This window comes from Myotis yumanensis, unplaced genomic scaffold (assembly GCF_028538775.1).
Source record: "Myotis yumanensis isolate MYYU_CA2020_CCGP unplaced genomic scaffold, mMyoYum1.0.hap1 SCAF_10, whole genome shotgun sequence".
In the NCBI taxonomy this organism is placed as follows: Eukaryota; Metazoa; Chordata; class Mammalia; order Chiroptera; family Vespertilionidae; genus Myotis; species Myotis yumanensis.
The window spans coordinates 883,658-911,540 of NW_027223761.1; the positions used below are offsets into that span (position 1 = coordinate 883,658).

General features: G+C 66.3%; 1 protein-coding gene across 1 annotated transcript; it reads right to left on the minus strand.

Annotated features, from left to right (window-relative positions):
* Positions 1 to 1,717: 1,717 nt before the first annotated feature.
* On the minus strand, positions 1,718 to 27,837 carry CARS1 (cysteinyl-tRNA synthetase 1). Its single transcript, XM_070427113.1, has 22 exons — positions 27,772 to 27,837; positions 21,842 to 21,933; positions 20,435 to 20,523; positions 19,514 to 19,610; positions 18,467 to 18,565; positions 16,407 to 16,556; positions 14,729 to 14,869; positions 14,483 to 14,571; positions 13,714 to 13,835; positions 10,105 to 10,217; positions 9,532 to 9,660; positions 9,132 to 9,261; positions 8,284 to 8,387; positions 7,923 to 8,020; positions 7,629 to 7,818; positions 7,065 to 7,133; positions 5,062 to 5,143; positions 4,362 to 4,442; positions 3,819 to 3,886; positions 2,840 to 2,899; positions 2,503 to 2,586; positions 1,718 to 2,064 (listed from the first exon to the last, which is right to left on the minus strand). Exons 1-22 carry the CDS (start codon positions 27,794 to 27,796, stop codon positions 1,930 to 1,932), a joined length of 2,247 nt encoding a protein of 748 aa, XP_070283214.1. The 5' UTR covers positions 27,797 to 27,837; the 3' UTR covers positions 1,718 to 1,929.
* Positions 27,838 to 27,883: the final 46 nt, after the last annotated feature.

Genomic DNA, 27,883 nt, shown 5'->3' on the forward strand with positions numbered 1-27,883 from the left:
CAAAGCCGCTCCAGTTGTCAGGGGCTGGGAGCTGCATTAATTCCCTCCGCAAAGTGCCAGGAAGGGGGGCTCTCCGCCCAAGGCCAGGATAGGAAGCGAGGTGTTGGCGGGGAGGGTCCCTCCTGCCTCTCCCGGCTGCGGGCTCCAGGCACTCCTGGGCTGTGGCCTCCTCACCCCTCGTGCCCTCCGTCTCCCCGTGGCCTGAGTCCCTCTGCCTCCCCAGGCAATGCACTCGCACACAAAGCCCCTCCTCCCAGTGCCCAGCGCTGTGTCCACCTGCGTGCGCGTCGGGGAGCACTGCCCGAGCCCCAGCCCGAGCCCTGTGGGGTGTCGGTAGGCGGGGATCAGTACATCCCGTGTAGACGCACGGGGCAGGGGGGACTGGCATCCTCACCCCTCAGAGAGGAGCCCAGAGTCGTCCCTGGACGGTGCCGGGCTCTATGGCGCTCGGGGACACTGGCTGTAGCCTGGGACTTTCCTGGCTCTTGTCTGGAAAATGGCTCCCTGCACAGGAACTCTCCACCGGGGAGTCAGCGTCACACGAGTGACCCTGTCCCAGAGGCTCGGCCCTGCCTGCCGTGGTGCCGGCCCGCCCAGCCCGACACCCTGGCCACCTAAGGGGCTCTGTCCCCAGTGGGCATCGCTGACACCTGAGCCCTGGTTGGCTTCCCCAACCTGGCGTCCCAAACGATGACTTTACCGTTGTCCTGAGAGCTGTTAGGGGCAAAAACAGAATATTGGGGACCAGCAGCAATGATAAGGAACATGAATCCTGCCGTTGTGGGCGATCGCTCTGTTCTGATTACAGAAAGCGCGCTCTGGCCTGGCTGGGAGCTGTCCGCGCTGGGACAGGGGCGCTCCCATCGAAATGCAGTCCGTCCTCCTGTCCTGAGACCTGCCTACCGTCGTGGAAAGATTTACAGCCTCGTGGCCGAAACCACCTCATCCCAGAGGTGCCTGCTCTTTCAACCCCGGCCCCTCTACCTGTAATCTGCTCCCGGGCGCCTGCCCGCATGACCCCCACCCAGCCTGCACACCTGTACCTGTCACGATGATCCCGTGCCCACTTCCCCATGCCTGTAATTCCTGCTTTCCCGTGGAATCCTTGTCCTTCTGCCCAAGATAAGCAGCTGGCTTGGGGGAGGTGGGGACGGGGGCAGATGTCTGTGGATGACCTGCTGCTCTCCCGGACAGCCGGCAGGATTGGCATAAACGCTCGTAGGATTCAACCCTGTCTCTGCTGAACCAGCTGAAGGGGTGACAGGCAGCCTGGACCCCTTGACTGTCCGGTTACAGAGCTGCCCGTGGCCAAGCTCTCCAGCACCCTCCGCCGTCAGGGCCAGCTTAGTGCGTTCGGGTTCCGGGGTGAGCCGGAGCCCTGGTGAGCAAGGACGCGGGAGCAGGGAGGCGAGGGGCTGCCCTGCTGCGTGGAGACCTCCGAGCCATGAAGGGCGCCCTGGACAGCGGCCAGGGTCCTGTGAGCCAGCCATGGGAGTGGTGGTGGCGGTGGCCGAGGGGGACGGCTGCGACAGGCTGCAGCACTTACTCATCAGAAGCAGAGGGGCCTTTTTCCTGCTCACCGCCTCCCCGAGCACCCACACCCGGAGGTCAGCAGCAGCATCTGCCTGCGGGACACTCCTGGGCTGGCCGGGCGGCTCAGCTGAGCGGGCACCGGGGGGACCTGCTGAGCATGTGGCGCGGGCAGAGAGTGCGGGCCTCGCTGTGGGAAGACTTTATTTCCGCCGCCTGAGCCGCGAGGCAGGCCCGGAGCCACAGGACTCGGTGAACATGCGCAGAGCACGCCGGGCACAGCGCCAGCAGCTGGGGCGGGGGCTGAGCCTCAGTCCCCACAGTCACTGAGCAGAGCAGGGACAGTCACCGCGGGCAGAGGGCCAGCGGCCGTGGCCCGACTGCGCCCCCAACCCCCGCTCACGGGGCGCCTCCACACTGGACCGTCTGCAGGTACTCGGCATGCAGCTTCTGCTGGGCTTCGAAGAGCTTGCGCAGCTTCTTGGCCTGGCCCTTGCTCAGCTCCTTGCCCTCCGTGTCGTGTGTGGGCAGGCCCTGGGGCAGCACAGCGAGGTCACCCAGGGCCCCAGGCCTCGCCCGGCTCACAGGGCTCTGCCCGCACCCCGGGGCCCGTGCTGACAGCAACAGCCAGGCGCGGAGCCAAGATGTGAGGGCAGCACTCGCCCCACCCGCTCGGCCCGGCTGACAGGATGTGCAGGTCCACAGGGGGCCAGCGGGGAGGCCGAGGGGCTCGAGGGAGCGCGAACGGCCGCCATGAAGGGCCTGGCGTGGCGGGCACACCTGGCCAGCTCGGGGACAGGCCACTGATTCCCAAGCGGTCACCTGCGGCTCAGCCCCGGGCACCCTGGGCCACAGGCGCCAGAGGACCCTGCCTCCCTCCCAGCTGCAGCCCAAACAAGATCTGCTCCCCAGGGGACAGTTCCTGCATCACCGGGCAGGTGACCCCGGTCTGAAGGGAAAAGCGGTTCTTACGTTTTCATCAAACCTGGAGTATTTGTCGCCTTCCGACAAGAACATCTCGCTGGGCGGGATCTTCATCTTCGCCAGCTTGGCCGCCTGGAACACAGACACGGGCCACTGCCCGGAGCCCACACGGCCCACGCCCGGGACCACCCCCACCCCCAGCCCAGCCCCCAGTGCAATGCTGCCGACCGGCGAGGGGAGTGAGGCAGGGGCCTTTCTGGGGGAGCAGTGGCTTGTCTACGAGCCGTCGCAGGGCAGCTCCCAGCCGTGGGGTGTGAGGGGAGCCTGGGAGGGGGCCGCGGGGGGACGGAGGCACAGGGCTGAAGCCCCCCCACGCGTGCAGTACCTCTTGTTCTTGCTTTTTCCGGGCGGCCTCCTCTTTCTTCCTCCTCTTCTCCTCCTCCACCTAGGGCACACGCACGCCCCGTGACCAGGTCTGCCCAGCCCCCCTGGATGGGAGGTGGGACCCAAGGGCCCTGCTGGCCCCTGGGGTGTGGACGGCCCGCCCCGGCATGGAGATGAGCCATCGAGTGAAATGGGCTAAGGAGCACCCCGGGCCGAGCTGGGCCGTCGGGCCTCGGGGTGCCCAGCCCTGCTCTGCACCAACGGCACGCAGGCCGGGTCTGAAGGGCAGCCCCAGGCGAGCTGGCCGGGTCCCTCGTGGTGACCAGGGGCAGCCCGTGCGGCTTGTGTCCCCGTGGGCACCCTGAGCTGTGCCCAGCAGTTCTGGCACCAGCTGGGTCCCTGCCGCTCCCTCGAGGGGCCCCGGCCTGGCTCCACCCCTGGCCACGGAGGGCTCAGTGCTGCCCACGGCACGTGGGGGGATGGGTTCTTGGGGGCGGTTGCAACTGTGACACATTCTAACCCGGTGACAAGGGAGACACCCCTTCAGGCAGGAGCACGGTGTGACTGAGCAGGGCGGCTCCACCGTCACCCAAAGGGACCGGCTCCCTTCCCGTCGGAGGGGCCCCTCGCGAGAAGGGAGGGTCTCCTTCGTTTTGTTATCGAGTTGCCAGTTACCTATCTCATTAGTGTTTCCTTCTTACACGTATAAATCCTGGCATTTTAATAAAAGTGAAGCCCGACCGGCGTGGCTCAGGGGTTGAGCGGTGACCTATGAACCAGGAGGTCAGAGTTCGATTCCCGGTCAGGGCACAGGCCCGGGTTGGGGGCTCGATCCCCAGTGGGGGGCGTGCAGGAGGCAGCCGATCCATGATTCTCTCTCATCATTGATGTCTCTCCCTCTCCCTTCCTCTCTGAGATCAGTAAAGATATATTTTTTTAAAAATGTAAAACAGAGTTAAACAGCCCGTGGTTCCACTCACCCTTTTCTTCTCTTCTCTCTCTCTCAGGAGCGTTTCTCTGTCCACCAGCTTGACCACGGTCGGCAGGCCTGCAACCCAAGCAGCCCGGAGGGAGCTGAGGCCTGGTGGCCGTCTGTCCTGCCTCCCTGCCACGCCCACAGCAGCCGCCCGCTCACCAGCCCCCACCCCCGCCCCCGGGGGTCCCTGGAGAAAAGCAAGGTGGGCCCCTTCTTCGCTGCTCAGGACAGAAACCAGTCACGGGTCACATGTCACCTGAACCTGTGAGCCTGACGGCCGTCTCTGAACCTCGCAGACAGCACGTGATTCAGGCCGCCCCCCAAGGACGAGCGCAAGGAGGTGGCCGGGCCCTCGGCCACAGGAGTGGACAGCGGTGCCTCTCTGACACGCCCCCAGTGTCCTCTCCCCCCGACATCCTCCCCGCAGCGTCCTCCCACCCCCCTACGTCCTCTCCCCGCCACGTCCTCCCCCAGCGTCCTCCCCCCACCCTCAGTCCTGGCGAAAGCTCCTCGCAGCGAGTCCCCAGACACAGCGGGCAGCACCCACCTTCGTGATCCTCGAGCCGCACCCCAAGTTCGGGCAGGACGTCGTCCCGCAGGGCATCGCTGAGCTGCAGGACCTCGGGGACTGGGAGCAGAGGAGCACGTCAGGGAAGGCCCGGGACCCACAGGACGGCGCCTCCCGAGCCTCCGGAGGGAGCAGAGCTGCTCGACCCGACCGGACGGACCGGACCGGACCGGACCCGCCACGGGAGGCAGAAGCGTCCAGAGCAGCCACCAGGCTGGGTCCGCACCTCCGGGGCCCAGGGGCCCTCAGGACCTGCCCAGCGGAGGGCGCTGTCTGAGGCCGCAGGGACCGGCCAGGGGTGCCACGCAGGGAACAGATGGGGGGTGGGGTGCTGGGCCCGGCAGGTCCACGGAACTAGATGCTGCCACGCGGCAGCGAGGCTCCACACGTACCCGCGGCCCCAGAGCAGCCCCAGAGCGGCGGTCCAGGCCCCGAGCCCCACTAGCTCTGGGCTGTGCCCGGAGGCCACCAGTCGGGCACACGAGGCACCTGGACACATTGGTGGGTGTCACAACTCGGGGGAGTGGTGCTGCCAGGTCCCGGGAGAGGGCCAGGCATGTCACTGCCCGTGACGTCCCCACGAGAGAAGGGCCGGCCTGAATGTCCGCAGTGTGACCGCCGTGAGCCCCCCGCCCGGGCCGAGAGCCCGCGAGGAAGCGGCCCAGGGAGGCAGCCTCACCGTGCTTCTCCCGGGCGATCCTGCGCACGTCCGCCCGGAACTCCGACAGCGCCTGCAGGTACGGCATGACGGCGCCCTCGAGCTGCGGGGAGAAGGTAGGGTCCTGGGGTGCTGGCCCCGTGTGTATCATCCCCGCCTCCGGCACGCGGGCGGCCGGCCGGGGTGCCCAGCCCCTGCGGGGCCCACACAGGTCCCTCGGGAGGGAAAGGGGGGAGGATGCGGGGTGGGAACGGCCTGCTGCTCACTCACTCAGGGAGGGCCTGTAACCACTCCTCCTGCCGCCCCTCAGCGTGCCTGCCGGCCACACACCTCGCCCTGCTGTCCCTCGAACCCGCGGCAGACGGGGCAGACGGGGACGGCCATGGAGGCAAAGCCACTGGACAAGCATCGCGGGCGGGCGGGTCAGAACTGGAGAAGCGAGGGCTTTGGGGAAATCACGGCGACAGCTCCTCCACCCAGAAGCTCACAATCCAACACAAGGCTGGTGAGGGGCCGCCCTCCTTGCCACCCACACCTCTGCCCCTGGCACCGGGCCCAGGGCCGTGCCCCGGCGGGGGAGCCGGGCTCCAGGGTCTCGGGTACTTCTCTGCACCCCCCAGGCCGGCAGTCGGGGAGACCCCGGCAGGGAGGGCGGCGGCTTTCACGGCTGGGCCTGGGCCAGGGCAGCGACCACCCGGCGCCGGGCCCTGCTCGGTGCTGAGCTGCCTGCCCGGCTCCTGAGACTGTTCGGGTTTGGAAGTGAGCCCTGAACTTCAAATGGCGTGGACTGCACGGCACCCTCGGGCCCGGCAGGCTCACCCAGCCACGTCCTGTGGCCACGGGGGTCCTGGGAACCCGCCCTCCAGCCCCTGAAGGCCCCACCACCTCGGGGCATCTAACGTGTAAAGGTCAGAGGTGGGCCGTCTGCAGGAGGTTTTCTGTGGGAAGGAAAGGAATGTCTAGGGTCACGTGCACGAGCACTGAGCGGCTGTGGCTTTTCTAAGAACTGACGAAGGTTCCAGGCAGTGACGTCAGCAGCCAGCTCTGGGGCCACGGCGGGCGGGCGGGCAGGCGTGGGTCTGGCGGGGCTTCTAAGGCGCCCGCTGCCCCGCTCTGGGGCTGCTGGGGGTGTCCAAGCTCCACCTGCTGCTTCCTGCCCTTCCCGCCGATTCCCTGCCTGTTCCTTTAGGCAAGTGATGGCGAACCTTCTGAGCTCGGCGTGTCAGCGTTTTGAAAAACCCTAACTTACGTCTGGTGCCGTGTCACACAGAGAAATTTTTTGATATTTGCAACCGTAGTAAAACAAAGACTTATATTTTTTATATTTACTTTATATGTTTAAATGCCATTTAACCAAGAAAAATCAACCAAAAAAATGAGTTTGCGTGTCACCTCTGACACGCGTGTCATAGGTTCGCCGTCACTGCTTGAAGTCACCGTCGTTAGGGCTAAGCGTCCCCACCTGTTCTAACCACGTAATCACAGCGCCTTGGGGGGGGGGGCGCGGTCCCTGAGATGAGCCTGACCCGGTGTCGGTCACGTGACGCTTGTCACGCCGCGGGAACCGCGTGTCTGCTGGGAGTTTTCTCACGCGCACAGGCCACTGGACAGATGTTTCACGTGAGCAGAGTGTCTGACTACGGCCACACGCAAGGGGACGCGAGTGAGAATCCGCCCCCCAGGCGCCTGCGCCCTAAGGCCTGGGCACCGGCCCTCTGGTCTCATCTCCCGGGAGCGAGCTCAGAGGACAGCACAGCGTCCGGGGAGGGGGGCTGGGCTGCCCGGCTGACCGTCCGCACCGGGAGGGCGGCCGACCACTCAGCCCCCGACCAGGCCGGCCGCGACCGAGGCTCGCGATGCTTGTCCAGTGGCTTTGCGCTCCATGGCCGTCCCCGGGACTGAGGAAGGTCAGGTGGGACCGGATGCCGGTCCCCCAGTGCCCACAGGCTGACCCCGCGGGAGCAGGGGGACAGGAGGGGCCTGGCCGTGGGCACCGTTTCCCAGGGGCAGGGGGGTGTACTCACGTTTAGGCTGCTTCCGGGCCCCCCGACAGGGAACCCCAGGGAGCTCTCCTCCTCGATGGCCCCGAAGATCTAGGGAAGAAAGGCGTATGGGAGGCAGAGGCCCTGAGACTCAGCGCTGACGGGCCCGCCAGACCCCGGCTGCTCGAGGGAGGGCGCCCGCAGGTGCTGCTGCGGCACAGAACCCAGGACCCTGGGCACGAGGTGGGCGCAGGGCAAGGCCTCTGGTTCTGCTTCTCACACACAATGGAGGGGAAACCGAGGTGCACAGGTGCGATCGCTCAGTGCCAGGGCCCAGGGCTCACCTGGAGCAGGTGGGTGAGGTAGGGGCGGGCTCACCTGGAGCAGGTGGGTGAAGTAGGGGGTGGGGCTCACCTGGAGCAGGTGGGTGAAGTAGGGGGTGGGGCTCACCTGGAGCAGGTGGGTGAAGTAGGGGGTGGGGCTCACCTGGAGCAGGTGGGTGGGTGGGTGAGGTAGGGGCGGGCTCACCTGGAGCAGGTGGGTGAGGTAGGGGGTGGGGCTCACCTGGAGCAGGTGGGTGGGTGGGTGAGGTAGGGGCGGGCTCACCTGGAGCAGGTGGGTGAGGTACCGCGCGATGCTCTCCAGCAGAACGCGGTTGGGCCTCCGCCTGGCGGCCTTGCGGGCGGCCATGTACAGGTTGCACTGGCTGACCAGAGCCCGCATCTCCTCCAGGACGGTGCGCGTGTCCACGTTGTCGCAGAGGGCTTCGTGCACCGCCGTCTTCTTATCGTAGAAGCTGAGCAGGGGAGGAGGGAACGGGACAGGAGCCCCACAGCCTCAGCGCCCGCTGGTCGCGGCACAGGTCCCGGCGTGCCCGCAGCCCTGGGGAGAGCCCCTCACCTCTCGTTCAGCGCTGCCTCCTCCTCCTCCCACTTCTCGAACTGCCCGGTGACGTCGACAGGCGCGCGGAGCAGGTCCTTCACGTTGAGGAAAAACTCCTGGAGGCGGAGAAGCCCGGTCAGCAGCAGGCGGACAGCCTTCCCCGCCAAGAACTCGCGACCAAGAGCGGCCGCACAGAGCCCTCACGTGGGCCCGGCCCGGGCACCACACGCACGGCCCCCAGGGGCACGCGGCTCCTTGGCTCCTGGGCGCTCAGGCGCGCTGCTCAAGGCCGGGCTGGCAGGTCCGCTCACGCCCACACGCTCGCCCGCACCCCCCCCCCCCCCCCCCCCGCCACCCTCCTCCCGAGCCAGGAACTCACGTTCATGAACTTCTCGTACTGCAGGGCCGACTCCATGGTGTTGCTCGAATAGTCCAGCGTGTCCTTCCACGCGTGCATGAGGAAGGCCAGGCGCAGCTGCCTCGCTGCAGAGACACGGCGCCGCTGCCTGCTCATCCGGAGGGTCCCGGCCCGTCCCCATCCCCGTCCCCATCCCCGTCCCTGCCCGGTCCCCACGCCCATCCCTGCCTCGTTCCCGTCCCCATCCCTATCCCCATCCCCATCCCCATCCCCATCCCCATCCCCATCCTGTCCTGTCCCCGTCCCTGCCCGGTCCCCACGCCCATCCCTGCCTCGTTCCCATCCCCATCCCTATCCCCATCCCCATCCTGTCCTGTCCCCGTCCCTGCCCGGTCCCCACGCCCATCCCTGCCTCGTTCCCATCCCCATCCCTATCCCCATCCCCATCCCCATCCTGTCCTGTCCCCGTCCCTGCCCGGTCCCCACGCCCATCCCTGCCTCGTTCCCATCCCCATCCCTATCCCCATCCCCATCCCCATCCCCATCCTGTCCTGTCCCCGTCCCTGCCCGGTCCCCACACCCATCCCTGCCTCGTTCCCGTCCCCATCCCCATCCCCATCCCTATCCCCATCCCCATCCCCATCCCCATCCTGTCCTGTCCCCGTCCCCGCCCGGTCCCCACGCCCCATCCCCATCCCCATCCCCATCCTGTCCTGTCCCCATCCCCATCCCCATCCCCATCCCCATCCTGTCCTGTCCCCGTCCCTGCCCGGTCCCCACGCCCATCCCTGTCCCATCCCCATCCCCGCGCCCCGTCCCCGCCCGGTCCCCGGGCCTGAGGGGCAGCGGCCTCGGGAGTGTGTGCTCACCCGAGTGCCTCCTCAGGGCGTCCTTGATGGTGATGAAGTTCTTGAGCGACTTGGACATCTTGCAGCCGGCGATCGTCAGGTGGCCCGTGTGCAGGAAGTACCGCACCCAGCAGTCGTTCTCGAAGTGGGCCTGCCCGGACACGGGGGCTGAGCTCACAGGTGCCGCGCGGGTAGCCCTGCGTGCACCCCTCGTAGGGGCGCTGCCTTTCCCAGGGGGGCCCGGGCGCAGAGGGCCGCCTGGGGACGAGCGGGAGGGAGCCGGGGGCTCCAGTCCAGGCCTGTCTCGGCCCAAGGCCAGGCGCTCGTGTGGGACACCAGCCTGAACAGTTAGGGTCCAGCCCCCCCGCGGGGACCCCCTCCTCCCCCAGCCCCCGCGGGGTGGGCCCCTGGAGCCGCCTACCTCCGACTGCGCCAGCTCGTTGTCGTGGTGGGGGAACCGGAGGTCGAAGCCGCCTCCGTGGATGTCCATCGAGGCACCCAGGATAGTGCCTGCCATGGCCGAGCATTCAATGTGCCATCCCGGGCGCCCCTAGGGACCCAACGACCCAGTGACCAGGTGACCGGCCAGCCCACCCTCCGGGCTGCCCGCCCCCCGACGTCCCGACCCTGGGAGCCTGAGCTTTCCGGGAGCAGGTGTTGAGTTGCACTCGGAAAGCGAGGGACCCGCCGGCAGGACCCCACATCCTGCTGAGGCTGCGCCCTCCCGGGCTACTCGCGGCTCTGGGCGGAGGGGGCGTCACAGGGAGTTCAGGGGTGGCCTCGGCCGGGATACTCGGGTCAGAGCCACCGGATGCAGCCTCCTGGGGGGTCCCGCAGGCCCAGGAAGGGGGTGACCCGCCCACAGGCCGCGAGGCTCATGGTGCCCGGGCCCAGGAGGGGCCTGCCCGTTACCGTGCCACGCCCTGCCCGTGACGTGCCATGCCCTGCCCGTGACCGTGCCACGCCCTGCCCGCGCCGCCTCCGCGGGGCTCACCTTCCCCCACGGGCACGGCCAGGACGGCTCCCCCGGCTTCGAGGCCTTCCACAGCGCGAAGTCGTTGGGGGACCGCTTCTCGCTCAGGCGCTCTGCGGAGACACTCAGGTCGCCTGTGTGGACAGAGGGCCGGTCAGCGCGGCCGGGACCGTCTCCCCGGGCGTCCCTGGCTGTGCCTCTGTGCCCAGGCCCGGGGTGGCTTCTGGCCGGAGGCGGCCCATGGGACACTCGCCCTCCTCCTGTGGTCACAGCCAGAGGTGCCCGGAGGGGCTGCGGCCCGGGCCTGGCAGGACCGAGGGGGGGACACCTTTCCCAGGGGAGGGGCGCGTGGGCGCAGGCCTCCAGACCACACGGCACCCGCGGGACACACCGGGCGGTGACAGTGAGACCCGCCGGCCGGCCTCGCAGAATCCCGTGGTGACCGGAGGAGCTGGGCGAGTGCGCCTGTCCTGGGAGCGGCTGCCCCCTGGTGGAAGGCTCCGGAACAGGCAGCCGACCTCACAGACGCCAGGTGCCAGCTCCGGGAACAGGTCCGCTGCCCAGAGACCAGCTCGGGGAGCACGCGGGAGGCGCTTGGGAACAGGCGGGAATCGGGGCCCAGGGCCTAGTTCCTCTTGGCCCCGACGACTGACCTGCAGGTCTGAGGCTTTAAGTCTATGCGGGCACAGCAGCACCCACACGCCCACCCAGCCGGGTCCTGTCTGCCCGCCGGGCGAGCTTCCCAGAGCCTCAAGGCCGCGGGGGCGCCTGGCACCCTCCCGCCCCGCCCCCACGATGTTTCTGACTTTTAAGAACCTATTCTGAACGAACCCTGCAGCGGAGGGAGGGGTCTCGCTCTCCACCCCTCCCCTCCCCACCAAAGCCGCCATCGGCGAGGCGCTGCTTGGCCGGAGGTTCCTCAGTGAGAGGAGCAAGCACACGGCCTTTCCCTTGCCCGCCCCTCCCCTCCGGTGTCGCTGCTGGCGCCTCGGCCGTGTCGGGGGCCTGTCGCTGTCACCCAGGCCCGTTGTTCTCGGAGACGGGGAGCCCGTCGCGGAGAGGGGGACAGCGCTTCCGGCGGCCCTGCAGCCAGGGGCACGCGGCCGAGTGCGACCGCGAGGGGGGTGGGCCTGTCCCTCGGAGGCCTGTCCCTCCTCGCCCCTGTCTGCTGTGGGCGCCTCTCCCGCCTCTGGAACGTGGACTCTGAGGTCGGCCGGGGGAGGACGAGGCTGCCTAACAGGACGGCCAGCGGCCCAGAGGCCGGGACCCCCAGCTCCGGGGCCCTGCTCTGCGTGACCTGGAGGTCTGGTTCCTGCCCTGCGGCCCCTCAGGCTTTGCCCGTCCCCTCCTGCCGCGGACTCCAAAGGCCGCTGGTGCCTCTTCCTCCAGAGCAGCAACCCCCCCTCCCCCCACCACCTCCCGGCACAGGAGCTGAGCATCCTCCGAACCGATGAAGCACAGGCACAGCCCTGGTTCTGGTTCAGTCCAGGGACGGCCGTGGCCATGCAGCTGGTGTCATTCCAGGGACGGTCTGAGGGACGGCGGTGGCCATGCCGGCCGGGGTCACTCCAGGGACGGTCTGAGGGACGGCGGCCGGTGCCCTGGCTGACAGTCGGGGGGCGGCTGAGACCTCCGTGGGGCCGGTGACATCGCTGGCCGAGCGCCCGTGTCCACCGTGGGCCTGCTGTCCGCGCGCACCGGCATCTCCCCATGAACCGTCCTGCTTGGGCGTCTGCAGAGCCCGCTGTCGACCGTTACTTCCGTCTCCTTCTCCGCTTCTGTCTGTCCTTCCTCTCGCCTGCTTTTCAGGGGACACGGGACCTCGCCCATTTTTCCTTGTGGTTCTCGCCCAGGTTCTTGGCTGCAGACGCCCTCCCAGTCCACACGGGGGCGCCCTGCGCTCCTGGAGACTCGGGACAGTTCCATGGGGCTGAGGGTTTGTATTTCCCTTTTCAGTGACCACGTTGTAATCGCCGGCCTCAGCCTGATGACCAGTCACTCACACGCCCTCTCTGCCTGTCTCCGTTGGCCTCAGTCCGCACGTGAGGCCTGTTCTCCGGGGGCGCCCTTCCCAGGAGATGGGGCCGTGGGAGCCACGGGAGCCGCAGGTGACGTGCCTTTCCCTGTGGCGGGCGCAGCCTCCTTGGCCTCCAGGGCCTCTGCTGCGGCTTTGGGGCAGGAGGGGCACCGCCTCCAGGTGTGTGGCCTGTGTCCCTGCGGTGCGGACGGGGCGCCTTCATCCTGGTCCAGACAGAGAAGCCACTCCGGGAACTTGCAGGGACGCCTTCATGTGGCTGCGGCCCCGTGTGTGGCCCCGTGTGCAGCCCCGTGTGTGTGCGGCCCCGTGTGTGGCCCCGTGCGTGGTCTCTCTAGGAGAGGACATGCCCAGCTTCCTGGGGTGACCTGTGACCCATGAGGCACGGCCACGTGTGTCCACCCTGTCCCGGCCCCGGGGCCCTGGCCGGGTCCATCCTCCTGGAGGAGAAGCCCCCATGGACGGGGTGCGCCAGGACCAGGAGGTCAGCTGTCTGGCCGGAGTCCACACGGGTCCCCCTGGGGGACGGGGACGGGGACAGGGGGACTTTGGCCTCATGAACTCGCCTCGAGCGCCATCGGGGCTCATGGTCACCCAGTCTCTTCCTGCGAGTTTCCCTGTTGTCTTGTTTCAGTTCTGGAGTTTCTGCAGGACAGAGCCCTAGAGGGGAAGTCACTTGAGCCAAACGTACAAACACTGTAAGACCAGACTGCCTTCCGGCAACACCGGCAGGTGATGGGTACGACCAGCCATCGGGGGGCCGTCCCTCAGGGCGCGAGGAGAGACACTGAGAGCCAAGGAGGCCCCTACCGGTCCCGAAAGAGCCTGACCGGGTCCTGACGTCTGTTTAAAACCTCAGATCAGGATGGGGGGGCGGGGGGGGCCTGCCGTGGGCGTGGACATGGACGCGTCCTTCACTCCGCGGCCGGGCTTTTCGCCTCCATAAGTGGGACTCGGACCCAAGGGAGCTCCTGCCCAGCCCTGGGGCGGCCGCACCACCTCGTCCGCCTGCGCCCGGCTCCAGGCTGCCCACACGCAGCCCCACCCCCCACCCGGGGGGCTGCGGCCCCACCTCCGCCCGCCGGCCCGTGCTGCGGCCCGGGTTCGCTAGCTTTTCGAGCGGCACAGCATCTACGACGCGGCGGTCAGGGCGCCAACGCACCCGGGGAAAACCCAGCACGACAGCTCTGACCCCAACCCCTCACAGCTCGCCGCCTGCGAGCCTCACCATTGTGCATGGGGACCACAGGCCGCAAGTTAAGGTTGCGGTTCCCTCCCCGTTGGGCACACGGGCATCAGCCAGTGAGCGCACGAGTGAGTGAGGCGGCAAACCGATGCCCCCCCCCCCATCAATCAAGAAAAATAAATAAGATAATACTTCCCACAGCCTTCGTGTGAAAATCCCTAAAACCCCTTCTAGGTCGGCACCTGCGCCCCCCCCCGCCCTCCCCCCTCCCCCCTCCCCCCCCCGCTCACCTTCCCCCCCCCCCCGCTCACCTCCCCCCCCCCGCTCACCTCCCCCCCCCCGCTCACCTTCCCCCCCCCCCGCTCACCTTCCCCCCCCCCCGCTCACCCCCCCCCCCCCCCCCGCTCACCTTCCCCCTCCTGCAGGGCCTGCTGGTCCCCCACGGCCTCGGGCACCAGCTTCCCGTACGAGTGCCCCTCGCTGGACGCGAACTTCGCCGTATCGAAGTAGACGGACCCGTTGGAGACGTAGCTGGAAACGAGCAGAAATCGGGGCAAGTGTGGCACACCCGACGCCAGCCTGGAGCCGCCGCTGGGCACCCCGAAACCGAGGGGCCCGCCGCTGGGCACCCCGAAACCGAGGGGCCCGCCGCCTGCCGGCTCGGAGACGAGGGGCTCAGATCCATGGCGCCGTGCGGCCTGAGCCGGACACGACAAGGACAGTCACACGCAGAGGCCCAGGCCTCACTCCTGGGAGCAGCTGGCGCGAGGGGGAGCGCGAGGGGGAGCGCGAGGGGAGCGCCAGCGTGAAAGGGGCGGTGGGTACTGCGCCCCCAGATGCGTAGGGTGCAGCCCTGAACCCAGTGCCCGAGTGCCTGCATCAGCTCCCAGAGGCGACTGAGGGGGGACGGGCCAGGTGGCCGTCAGCAGGACAGTGTCCTGACCCGAGGAGACGGGGCTCAGGGACACAGGCTCCGGCACCTGCCGGCCTGGAGGGCGCCGGCCCAGACCTTCCCTCAGGGGGCGCCGGCCAGCTGTGCTGTTTCAGCCACAGCCCGGCCTCTGGGCGCCGCCCCAGGCCCCTCACAGTGGCAGCTCTGACAGCGCTGGTCCTGCCCCCAGAACCGACTCGGATGGGGAGACGCTCCCCGGGAGCCAGGGGCTCGGGGCTGAGCTCACCCGTAGCCGTTGTCCACGATCCTCTGGACGAAGCGCACGATCTCGGGCACGTACTCGCTGACCCGGGTCAGGACGTCGGGAGGGAGGACCTGCAGGGACAGCCGGTCAGTCCTGCCCTCAGTCCTGCCCTCAGCCGGGGCCGGGCGGCAGGGCCGGGGTCGGGGCAGGGACAGCGGGGGCTCGGGGCCGGGCGGCAGGGCCGGGGTCGGGGCAGGGACAGCGGGGCCGGGGCAGCGGGTCACTCACGTTCAGGGCCGCCATGTCCCTGTGGAACTCCGCCTCCCAGAACCTGGGCAGCTCAGAGAAGATGGAGTTGTCGGTCACCCCGCTGCCCAGGGCGGCGTCCAGCCAGTCAGAGAGCACATCCCGGGCCTCCTCCAGCAGCGCCTGGGGGAGCAGGGACCAGGCGTGAGGCCTCTCGGGGTCACACCCATCCACACGCGTGCGCCCCTGGCCGGGAGGTTCCCTCTCCCGTGGCTGATGCTCCCTCGAATGGTGAGAACACACAGTGATACAGCTGAGTCGCCGTGAGGAGCTCACAGCCTTAACCCGGACTCGCCTCACCCCACGGCCAGACCCGCAGCTGCAGGGGCAGGAGACGGCCCCCGGTCACAGGCGGGGACCTCACGCCTCCCGCGGGAACGGGCCGCTGGGCTGGGAAACTCAGCCCCGTCAGCCCCTGGCGGTGCCGGGCACCCACAGCTGCCTCACCCAGCACACGCCCCAGGCCCACGCGGAACAGCCTGCAAGACCAGCCACAGCTGGGCCGTAGCCGACGGCTGAACCAATGTATAGAACAGAAGTCAGGCCCGGCCGGCGAGGTGGAGCGTCGACCTACGAACCAGGAGGTCACGGTTCGATTCCCGGCCAGGGCGCGTGTGGGCTGCAGACTCGACCCCTGATCACGCGGGAGGCAGCCGATCCATGATTCTGTCATCACTGATGTTCTCTCTCTCCCCCTCTCTCTCCCTCTCTGACATCAATAAAAATAGACTTTTTAAATGGTGTTCGGGAAACCAGTGGGAAAACGCCCAGCAGCACTGCTGTGACCGGGAAGCGGGAGGAGGCCTAGGCGCGGGGCCCAGGCGTCCAGCAGCACGCCCAGCACGCGGGGGCCTCTCGCACACCTGGGGGACGCCCTCATCCTCGTCCGAGACCAGGGCCCAGACCCTCGGCCTAGAGCTCAGACCCAGCACCCATGCCCCCTGCCATGTGAGGACACAGCAGGTGACACCCAGAGCCAACCACAGGGTGGGGCAGGCCACTTCCTGCTCTGCGGACCTCCGGCCACTCTGCCCTTCAGGTTTCACAGGGTTGAAGAGGGTGACCAGCAGGGGGCGCAGGTGTGAAGGAGAAGGGGCATCCCGCTCCTCTGCTGGGTCCTGCAGGGCATGGGGGGGGGGGGAGGAGAAGGGGTCTGCAGGGCATGGGGGGGGAGGTCCTGCAGGGCATGGGGGGGCGGGGGGGTGGAGGGGTCTGCAGGGCATGGGGGGGGTGAGAGGTCCTGCAGGGTGAGGGTGACAGGTGACAGCACAGCCCCATGTGGCAGCTCAGGCAGGGAGCACCGGGAGGAAGGAGCCAGGGCACTGGGTAGCGGTGCCCTCACTCTGTGGGCAGGGAGGCCTTTCGGCAGGTACCCGCCCAGCTCTTTGCAACTTTAATCTCTCGCCCTCTCTCTGCAGGTGCTGCCGTTAAGAAATGCCCGGAGGGTCCACCTGAAAGAATTCCGAGGGAAGGCTGCTCCCCACACCCCCGGACCCTGCCTCCTGCTCATCCGAGGGGCGTGGGGGGAAGGGGTGGGGAACAGGTGGGAAGGGGCAGGAGGGGGGGCAGGAGGGGGGGCAGGAGGCGCACTGCCCGCGGAGTGCCAGGACGCAGGATCCCCTGTGGAGCCCCGCAAGGCAGCGGCCGGCCTGGCTCTCACCTGCGCGCGGCGGTCGACCTCCTCTGCGGCGAGGTCGGAGCGCAGGGCCTCCCCCAGTGGCTCGGTGGCGAGCTGCACTGTGCGCTGCATGCGCTCCAGCATCTGCTTCTTGTCGGGATCCGTGGTCTCACTCAGCTTCACCGCGAGCGGCTGCAACAGCGAAGAGAGCGCCCATGAGCCTGCTCCATGGCCCCGCCCCCAGAGGCCACAGCCCGCGAGGCCATCTCCCCAAGGCCGTGGCTACACGGGGCTACGTCCTCCCCAACCCAACCATGGGGGAGAGGGGGGGAACACCGGGAACGTTCCAGCAGGGGGCGTCCCACAAAGTGCCTGACCAGCTTTCCTCAAAACTGCCCAGATCATTAAAAACAAAGTCCACCCAGCGGCTGAGCGTCCACCCATGAACCAGGAGGTCACCGGTTCAAATTCTGGCCAGGGCACAGGCTCGGGTTGTGGGCTCAATCCCCAGTAGGGGGCGTGCAGGAGGCAGCCGATCAATGATGTTTCTCTCTCATTGTTAATTTTTCTCTCTCCCTCTCCCTCTCCCTTCCTCTCTCTCGAAAAATCAATAAAAACATATTAAAAATAAACAAAACAAACAAAAAGGAAGTCTGATCAACTGCCATCAGAGGGGCCTGAGACACAGGGCCACTAAGCGTCCTGCGTTGCCCGGGGCAGAAAAGGCCGGGCTGGGAAGACTAAGGAAAGGAATAGACCCTGATGTCCGTTAGCAACAATGTATCCCTGTTAGATGTCCGTTAGCAACAATGCATCCCCGTTAGATGTCCGTTAGCAACAATGTATCCCTGTTAGATGTCCGTTAGCAACAATGCATCCCCGTTAGATGTCCGTTAGCTACAATGTATTCCCGTTAGATGTTCAGTTAGCAACAATGTATCCCCGTTAGATGTCCGTTAGCTACAATGTATCCCCGTTAGATGTCCGTTAGCAACAATGTATCCCCGTTAGATGTCCGTTAGCAACAATGCATCCTGTTAGCTGTCAGTTAGCAACAATGTATCCCTGTTGGATGTCCGTTAGCTACAATGTATCAGTTAACTCCCTCGCTTTAACAGCGTCGGTCAGTCCCTAGGCAGTAAGGCAAGATCTTAAAGACAAAAGCAGCAGGGCACACAGGAGCTCATGGTACTAGCTCTTCCCATTTTCTGTAGGTGTGTATGTTTTTTGTTCTAAAAAATAAAATCTATTTTTTAAAAATGAAGGAAAAGAGTAAAATCTATTTTTTAAAAATGCAGGCACCTCATGTGACCTTGAGCCACCCTCACCCCTGTGCCTGTTTCTCTATAAAAAATGGCCATGAGCCCGGCTGCCAGGCGCAGGAGTGGAGCATCGACCTCTGAACCAGGAGGCTACGGGTTCGATTCCCGGTCAGGGCACATGCCCGGGGGGCGGGCTCAACCCCCAGTGTAGGGTTTGATGTTTCTCTCTCTCCCTCTCCCTTCCTCTCTGAAACCAATACAAATATATTAAAAAAAGAAAGAAAAGAAAACGGGTGAGAGAGCCGCCTCCTGAGGCTGTGCTGGGGGTGACACGGGTGCCACAGCCACATGGCCCTTCCCTAAAGGACGGCTAAGCTGTCGCTTTATTCCAGGTTTTTATCCACAGATAAAATGCACCGGTGATTATTCCTCTAATTATTAAAGATAATGATGATTAGAGGGAATAAAGTGTGAGCTACATTCACTAGGTAACGCAGTGACTTCTAACACTGTTTCTTCAAAACGAAAACACGAAGTTGGGAAGAATCCATTTCTTCAGCTAACTCTGCAGGTCCCCGGGATTGAGTCTAAAGCTGGCGCAGCTCTGCCCCTGGGCCAGGGGCGCTGGGGGGCAGCGGGCCGGCCGGGCAGGGCCCACGGCAGGGACGGGCACGCCAGTGGGGGCAGGTGAGGGCGCCGAGGCTCCGGTTTCCCACAGGAGCCACACCCGCCCACGGATGGGACTGGCCTCAGCACCGAGCCCGAGGAGCCCCTACGCCAGGCCAGCGACAGGCGAACGCACGGGCTGTGACCAGGATCGGGAGCACAGCCGGGACCCACCTCCAGCGCGGCGCGCACGTCCTGCAGGAGCTGGGCCGGACGGGGCCGCTGCTCCCGGTACTGCTCAAACAGGTGGTTCTGCCGGGCCCTCCGGATGATCTGCCGGGAAAAGGCCAGACGGGTGCAGCTCAGAGCCACGTCCGTGCCCGCGGCAGGTGCACCGGGGTGAGGGCCCCCGTGACCGCGAACACCTGCTCCGGCACCCAACCGCTGGCTCGAGCCGGTTCCAATGTGGCCCCAGCGGCCCCCCAGGGCCCCTTCCGTGGTCATGTGACCAGCCCGGTCCTGAGCAACCTGCCTCTACAGGGCTGGTCCCTGGGCACTGCCATCTGCATGGACTGCGGCCTTTACTCATCAGGGGGTCCATCACGCCCAGCAGGGCGGGACCGAACCGGCTCAGGCCGACCTCGTCGCTTCTTTAACATGTTATCTTGTCCTGGCCGGAGTGCTCAGGGGTTAGAGCGCTGACCTGTGCACCCAAGGGTCTCGGGTTCGATTCCCGGTCAAGGGCAGGTACCTCGGTTGCAGGTTAAATCCCCGGCCCGGTCAGAGCGAGTACGGAGGCGACCAATTGGTGTGTCCCTCTCACATCAATGTTTCTCTCTCCCCACCTCCCTCCCTCCCTGCCTCTCTCTCTAGAAATCAATGGGGACCGGGGAGAAAATATCCTCAGACAGGGATTCACAAAAAATAGAAACTAAAAACAAAACCTGTATACGTAAAAGCCTAAGCAACCGTTCGGCCGGTCGCTATGACGCACACTGACCACCAGAGGGCAGACACTCCGACCGGCAGGTTAGCTTCCTGCTGGGGTCTGGCAGATCAGGACGGTGAGACAGGCCGGACACGCCCTGGAGCCCTCCCGCGGTCCATCCCTGGCCCCAATCGTGCACCGGTGGGGTCCCTTGGCCTGGCCTGTGCCCTCTGTCAATCCAGAGCCCTCAGGGGATGTCGCAGGCCTGGCCGAGGGACCTCACGGTGCACGAATCCCTGCACCAGGCCGCTAGTAAATAAATAAAATGGAATGTGCTCCCGGCACCCCATTACCTTGTCGTCGATGTCCGTGATGTTCATGCAATAAAACACGTCGAACTGGAAGTAGTCCCTCAGCACCCGCCTCAGGATGTCGAAGGAGATGTAGGACCTGGAGAGAGAGGCCGTTCCCCACTGCACACCCAGCCCGCCCAGCCACGGCGGCCCCAGCCACGACCGCCACTGCCATGGCCGCTACTGCCACAGCGGTCACTGTCACTGCCCGCTCCAGCCACGGCGGCCCCAGCCACGACCACCACTGCCATGGCCGCTACTGCCACAGCGGTCACTGTCACTGCCTGCTCCAGCCACGGCGGCCCCTGCCACGATCGCCACTGCCACGGCCGCCACTGTCATTGCCCGCCCCAGCCACAGTGGCCACTGCACATCAAGGCCGCTACTGCGATGGCTGCTACTGCCACAGCCCACCTCTGCCGGGGGCCGCCGGCCTCAGGTCAGAAGGCAGGAAACCCAGCGCCTGGACCCTCCCACCTCCTCCCACCCCCTCCCACCCGAGCTGTGGGGCGTGCAGGAGGCAGCCGATCCATGATTCTCTCTCATCATTTTTTTAAAAATATATTTTATTGATTTCTTACAGAGAGGAAGGGAGAGGGATAGAGAGTTGGAAACATCAATGAGAGAGAAACATCGATCAGCTGCCTCCTGCACACTCCCTACTGGGGATGTGCCCGCAACCAAGGTACATGCCCTTGACCGGAATCGAAACTGGGACCCTTGAGTCCACAGGCCGACGCTCTATCCACTGAGCCACACCGGTCAGGGCTCTCTCTCATGATTGACGTGTGTGTCTCTCTCACCCTCTCCCGTCCTCTCTGAAACCAATAAAAATATATCCAAAAAAACAAGAGAACGTTCCGGGTTGACTTCCCTTTCCAACGTCAGGCTGTGCAGCAGATGGCAAGCCCGCGGCCCTACCTGGCGTGTCCCATGTGAGACGCGTCGTAGACGGTGGGCCCGCAGCAGTACCAGCTCACTCGCCGCCCGCTCTGAGGTACGAACACGTCCTGCGGCAGAAACGAGGCGCGGCCATCACTAGGAGCGCAGCGGCCGGAGGACCAGCCGGCCCAGCGGCCACCACGCCCGTGTGCGCTTCACGCCACGCTCAACAAGGACCGTGCGGTCTGAGCGGTCACAACGTCTGGGCAGGGCCACGGGCCAACACGACGCGAAGGCGACTTTCCTCGGAGCGAGAGGCCCGTGGTCGCCCTCTTCCTCCCCGGGCGCTGCTCCCCGGACGCAGGCGGGAGAGGAAGCGACCACTGTGCTTCCCGTTGAAATGCTGCTTCCCGACCAACGGCGGCTGCCCCGCCGCGTGGCTCGGGGTGAGCGTCCGCCTACGAGCCAGGAGGTCAGGGTTCGATTCCCGGTCAGAGCACAGGCCCGGGTTGTGGGCTTGACCCCAGTAGGGGGCGTGCAGGAGGCAGCCGGTCCAGGATTCTCTCTCATCACTGAGATTTCTCTCTCTCTCTCTCTCTCTCCCTCTGCCTCTCACTTCCTCTCTGACATCAATAAAAACCACACAAAATCAGCAGCTGTTATGGGGTCTCTGTGCGCCCGGCCGCACTGAGCACCTGGATGGCCCTGGCCTGGCTCCCAGCAGCAAGCGGGGCAGCAAGCGGGGCAGCAAGCGGGGCAGCAATCGGGAGGTGGGCGCTGCTGTCCTGTCCCCGGGGAGACCCGAGCACCTGCCCAGCCCGCACCCGAGGGAGCAGCTTAGAAGTGGGGCCCCCTCCCCCCCACCCCCCACCGCCCGCAGCCTCAGGCCATCCGGGGCCCGGCATCCCCGGGGGCCCGTCCGCTGTGCGCTCACTGATGGGAACCCCACAGGCCCGACCGCTGGGGCCACGGCTATCCCCGCGGAGCCCACCCCGCCCACGCCGGCTTTCCTGTCCCGCAGGCCACAGGGACAGGCCTGTCACCAGGCGTCTAGAGCAGCCGACACACGGCCGCTCTGAACGACCGGGGCTTCCTCCACACCCGCAGGCGGAGGGCGGGCTTCCTGCCAGGCGTGCCCAGTGTTCCCAGTGTGCCAGGTGTGCCAGGCGTGCCCTGTGTGCCCTGTGTGCCAGGCGTGCCCTGTGTGCCAGGCGTGCCCGGTGTGCCCTGTGTGCCAGGCGTGCCCTGTGTGCCCTGTGTGCCAGGCGTGCCCTGTGTGCCAGGCGTGCCCTGTGTGCCAGGCGTGCCCAGGGTGCCCGGCTTCAGAGCACAGCGCTGCCCGGCCGCAGGAAGGGCGCCCGGTGAGCAGCGAGGTCTCACACCCGGACTCACGGGCCCAACAGGCTGACGGCACGTCCCCACCCCCCGCCTGGGCCCCGGGCTGACCTTGTTCCGGGTGAGGCTGTTGTACAGGCGCAGCTTGCAGGGCTCGGTGCCGGCCGGCGGGGTCCATGGGGGCTGCGCGCGCCGGCCTTTACCTGCGGGAGAGAGAGAGGTGGTCTCACCCGCCGGCCCCGTCCTCACGGGGAGGCAGCTCCCAGGGGAACAGGACACAGTGAGCACCCGCCTCCGCCAGCGCCACCGCGTCCCGCAACCGCTCCCCCTCGGCTCTACTCACACCTGCGGGGCCCGCGGTCCCCAGCCCTCCCCCCTTCACACGGCCCCCACCCCACACACACACAGCACCCCTCCCCCCTTCACACGGCCCCCACCCCGCTCACACGGCCCCCCCCAACACACACACACGCACACACGTGCCAGCACTGGACACGGCTCGTGGGGCAGGAGGCGCCGGCCCTGCACACACGCAGTCACCGGGCCGGACCGCAGCGCAGCCTATAACTCAGTGCCCCCCACCCGCCCGCCCAGGGAGGACAGCCCCCCACCCTCACCCCCACCTGTGGGGTGGGGTCCAGGAAAGTTCATCCCCTCGTGTCCCCTCCCCCTCACGCTGTCCTCAATAAACGCGTTTTTTGTTTGTTTGTTTGTTTTTCTAAATATATTTTATTGATTTTTTACAGAGAGGAAGATAGATATAGAGAGTTAGAAACGTCGATGAGAGAGAAACATCGATCAGCTGCCTCCTGCACACTCCCCACTGGGGATGTGCCCGCAACCAAGGTACATGCCCTTGACCAGAATCGAACCTGGGACCCTTCAGTCCGCAGGCCGACGCTCTATCCACTGAGCCAAACTGGTTTCGGCAGATAAACGCGTTTTTTATAACAATGAAAACACGCCAAGCGCTCTAAGCACCACGCGGCCACACAGCCTAGTGAAGCCTAACCTGTAGCCGGGCGCTGCCAACCCCTCGTAATGCTGCCCGCCCGCCCGCCCGGCACAGCCCGTCCGCCCGGCACAGCAGCGCCAGCGAGGCCTTTACGAGCAGCTCCCTCCGTCGGCACCGCCCGAGCTGCGCCTGTCATTATGGGGCCCGAGGGTTCCCCGGCGTCACACGCGGTGCACTGTCTGGGGCAGCCGGTGCCAGAGGGCAGGGCGGCCGCCGGGAGGGCACTGAGGCCGGGAGCCCGTCGGCGGGCAGACAGTCACAGGGTAATTGCAGCCGCTGCCCTCAGCGCGTCGGGAGGAAGCAAAAGCAGGTCAGCTCCGAGTGGGCAGGGCATCTGAGCAGGGCACCCCCTCCCCCCGTCAAGTTCCCGGGGGGACGCGCCTGCGGGCTCTGAAACGGGCTGGAAGGCAGCCGAGAGCCCACGGCCTCCTCCACAGGCCTCCTGCCCCGGGGCCCTCCAGCCCACCTCCCTCCCGAGCGCCAGCCCCCACGTCCAGCCCTCACCTGTGCCTGGGGTGCCCCAGGGCCTCATGTCTCACCCCAAACCTGGGCACAGGTCCCAGGGAGACCACGTTCCCCACGGGGCGGAAGCTGGGCACTTCCACCTCTTCCTCCCTCATGGCACCTGCGCCCACCCAGGCCTGCCCACTGCGGCCGGCCCAGGCCACCACTGTCCTGGGTCCCTCCTGGCCTCCCTGCCTCGGGCGCCTCTCCCCTCGCCCTCCCCGAGGAGGGGACAGAGAAACTTCCAAAGCCAAAGGCAGACCCGGCCCGGGGCCGACCCGACCTTGAACACGCGCCCCCTCTGGCCTGGGGAACTTGCCGGAAGCCACGCAGCCCTTAGTCAGGGCCCAGTGCCAGAGCTCCCGCCCGACCCCACTCCTCTCTGCCCGGTCCGCCCGCCCCGCCCCGCCCCTGCCTGCCGCCCACCCTCCCAGCAGATGCTGGGGCTGCGGGAGAAGCTGGTGACCAAGTCTGAGTCAACTTAGGGAGGGACTCGGAACGGGACGAGGGCCTCCTAAATGGGCTGGGAAGATGCTCGCTTCTTTTTATAAAATTTTCCATTATTTTTAGAGAGAGTGGGAGGGAGGAGACAGAGAGAGAAACACTGATGTGAGAGACACATCGCTGGGTTGCCTCCTGCACGCGCCCCAACCAGAGCTCAGGCCGGGGAGGAGCCTGCAAACGAGGTGCAAGCCCTCGATGGGAATCGAACCCGGGACCCTTCCGTCCACAGGCCGACGGTCTATCCACTGAGCCACACTGGCCAGGGCGGAAGATGGTCACTTTGGAGGACTCCAAGCTGGGGAACCATCAGCCTCAGGAACCGAGACTACCAGCCCCCGCTGGTTCTGGGGAGCCTCTGGCATCTCACAGACGTCCCCCGAGGAGGGGACGCTGGGAACGGGCTGTGTGGGTGGCGGCAACGCGAGCGCTGGAGGCTCAGTCCCGGGCGGAGCCTGGCCGGAGATGCCCTGAGGTCAAAGACCAGGAAAACCCGTCGGCATCGGGCATCCTGGGCGGTTATCCCGGCCCAGCACCAGCCCCCACACCAGCCGCGCTCACCAAGGCTCCCAACCCCAGGGTCGGAGGCAGCAAAACGGGAAGCGGGTGGGAGACGGGCCCTGCGCGCTGCCTGCACCTGCCGGCGGGCCCCGCGGGCTTTGGAAACCTGGATCTCCCTCTTCCCGGGCCTGGACCTGGGAAGCTTCAGCGGCTCCAAAGCCCGACGGAGGGTTAGAGGCGCGACGGCACCCGTGGGGGCAACACGCAGAAGCTGCCTGGCTGGGTGGGCGACGGGGAACCGTCCAGAGGGCCTCAGGGAGGGGCCGGCTCTGGGGGTTAAAGCAGAAAGCCGCTCGGGGGGCACGCTTCCCGGCAATGACTCCACGGCGCCCCCTGCCGGTGGTGCTGGGAACAGCTCCCCCAAGTGCAGACCTCCAGCCACGGCTCTGGGTTCTCTCCCCTCCGTCTGGGAATCCACCGGGAAGGTGACTTGGTGGTAAAGGAAACAGAGAGGCAGGCTACACGTGTGCCTCCAGAATGAAGAGGATGGAGGAGCGCAGTTGGAGAATATGACGAGGATGGGCCTGCACAGCCAGGGACACAGCCTTCGCCGTGGACACAGCCTCAGCGTGGACACAGCCCTCGCCGTGGACACAGCCTCGCCATGGACACAGCCCTCGCCGTGGACACAGCCTCAGCGTGGACACAGCCTCGCCGTGGACAGCATCGCCATGGACACAGCCTCAGCGTGGACACAGCCTCGCCGTGGACAGCATCGCCATGGACACAGCCTCAGCGTGGACACAGCCTCGCCGTGGACAGCATCGCCATGGACACAGCCTCGCCGTGGACACAGCATCGCCATGGACACAGCCCTCACCGTGGACACAGCCTCGCCGTGGACACAGCCTCGCCATGGACAGCATCGCCATGGACACAGCCTCAGCGTGGACACAGCCCTCGCCGTGGACACAGCCTCGCCGTGGACACAGCCTCGCCGTGGCAACGAAGGCTTGTGGTGACAGGACCGTGAAGACGCAGGCAGGGGCTGGACGGCCATCCAGACCAGAGGCCCGAGGGAAGGAGGGAGTGTGGGAACCTCACTTTCCCCCAGCGGCGGGCTAGAGAGCAGTCGGCCCTGTAACTCCCGTGAAGACCAGGGTCACTGTGGTTCTTGCTGGGCATTTAGCGCAACCGGTGCCCTTGAAGGACAGCTGATCCGGGGAACCGGCAAGCGCACTTCGCGGAGTGAGCAGAGCGTGTGCGCTGCTCCCAGGCTCCGGCCCAAGGACCACTGCCTTCCAGGAGGTTCAGTCCTACCCCCACCAGGCAAAGGTCGGACCCTGCAGATTCAGGTCCGTGGTCTCTGCTGCCAACGACGCCGGCTCCGTGGGCACCCTCAGCGGGAGGTGCCCTCAGCAGGCAGCGGCTCAGCGGGCCCCCCCTCTGTTGCTACAGATGCAGCCACCTTGGCTCCAGTTCCGTGAAGACGGCATCTATTAGGGCCGGCGCTGCAGGGGCGCAGGTCCAGGTCAGGGCGTCCTGGTGGCGGCTACGGCTTTGAAGGAGAAGAACCGAGTGACAGTAAAGCCTGGATTGTCGAGAACGGCCGGGGTGACGCCTGGGGCAAGGACGGCTACAGAACAATGGCCAGAGACGGGAGCCACCACTGTGGAGTCGCTATCCTCCCGGGTGAGATGCCGGTGGTAAAGGAAGACGATGGAGAACAGGGTACCCGGTAGAGAATTTTCTCTGAACACTGACCGCGTTGGACTGAATGGCAGACAAACTGGAATCTTGAAGATCCAAATTGTGATTTTGAATTCTGTGATGCTTTACACTGGTCTAATGTTACCACCTCTTTTATAAACAAGTATGTGTAAATTTTTACCATTTAAAATAAAACTTAATCCTTATTATCCTATATAATGAAAGGCTAATATGCACATGGACCCAATGGTGGAACGACTGGTCGCTATGACACGCACTGGCCACCAGGGGGCCGACCACTCAGCCAGAAGCCAGGCTCACGGCTGGTGAACACTAAGGATGTCCCACTGACGGCCCCTGGACCGCAAGAGGGCGCAGGCCAGGCTGAGGGACCCCCCCCGCCCAGTGCACGAATGTCATCCACTGGGCCTCTAGTTAAAAAAATAAAAAGAAAGAAAGGGAAAGCAAAAACAATGTCACTTACGTTCAAAAACGAACAAGCCCTGTCCGGTGGTTCAGTGGTTAGAGCGTCGGCCCAAGTACCAAAGAGTTGCGGGTTCGAATCCCAGTCAAGGGCACGTACGCCGGTTGCAGATTTGATCCCCAGTCCCAGTTGGGGCGTGTGCAGGAGTCAACCAATCGATGTGTCTCTCTCACATCAATGTCTCTCTCACATCAATGTCTCTCTCTCTCTCTCTCTCTCTCTCTCTCTCTCTCTCTCTCTCTCTCTCTCCCCTCTCTCTAAAAATCAATGGGAAAGACACCCTCGGGTGAGAATTAACAAGGACAACGAATGAGCCAAGAACACACTTTCCTCTAAAAGACAAGGAGAACCAAGCTGCACTTTTCCGCCTGGACAGCTCCTACCGCCTGCGGGGGGGCGGGGCCTCCGTCCACTGCGGCTCACACCCCACACCCCGCATGGAGGGGGGGGCTCACCTACGGCTGCTCCTGAGGAGGGGGCAGAGCTGAGCCCCAGCCCGCCCGCCAGGGTGACCCAGGGGAGTGTGTGTGGGTGGATCTGAGGCTGCCCGGCCCGGCGGGTGGAGACGGGCTGGAATCCGGGCGCACCTGTCGGTGGCACCGGTGCCTGGAGGGTGGGTGCTGCTGTGGCGCAGCAGCCCTGGCCTCGGAGGCGCCCACTCAGCGAGCTCCGGGCCTGGGAGCCCGGCCCGAGGAGACCCGGCACCGCTCGCCAGCCCAGGGCACAGGACCGGGCTGCCCGCGGTCGGGAGCCGCCCACACGGCGCTCTGCACCGACAGCGCGGCTCCCGGAGGTCCCCGCGGACGCCCCGGCCCTCCCCGGGGACAGCAGGCACCGGCGGGCCGCGCGCAGCTGCTCCCGGAGCCTCCCGGGCGATAAAGCGAGTCCGGACGCCCCGGCCGGGCGGACCCCAGGCCGCCGTGTGCCCGCCGCGGGGAAAGCCTTCGGAACCCCGGCCTGTCCGGTGCGGCGCGCGCCCCCGCGTCCCAGCCCGTCTCCCCGAGCGCCAGCCCCGCGCACCCCCGGACGCCGGGGAGCTCGGCCCGCCCTGGGGCAGCGGGGGCAGCGGGGACCCGGCTCAACCCAAGGCGGGACGGATCGGGGGGGGGGGGGTGCGGCGGGGATGGTCCCGCACCCCGAGATCAGGGGCAGCCCCCGCCCCCGCCCCGGGCCCGCTTCACCCCGCCAGGCCGGGGTCTCCCCTCGGCCCCGCAGAGCACGGCGTCCCGGCGCCTCGGCCCCCGCCCCCGCCCAGCCCAGAACCCGCCGCTGTCGCCCGGGTCCCCCGCCAGGCCCGGGAGGGAGACCCACGCCGCGCTCACTCACCCTGCTCCGCGGAGGAACCTGCCATCCTAGGAATCCCGACCCGCTCCCCGGCCACAGCTTCCCAGAATCTGATGCAACTGCCGGAAGTCCCGCCCCGCGTCCGGTCACTAGG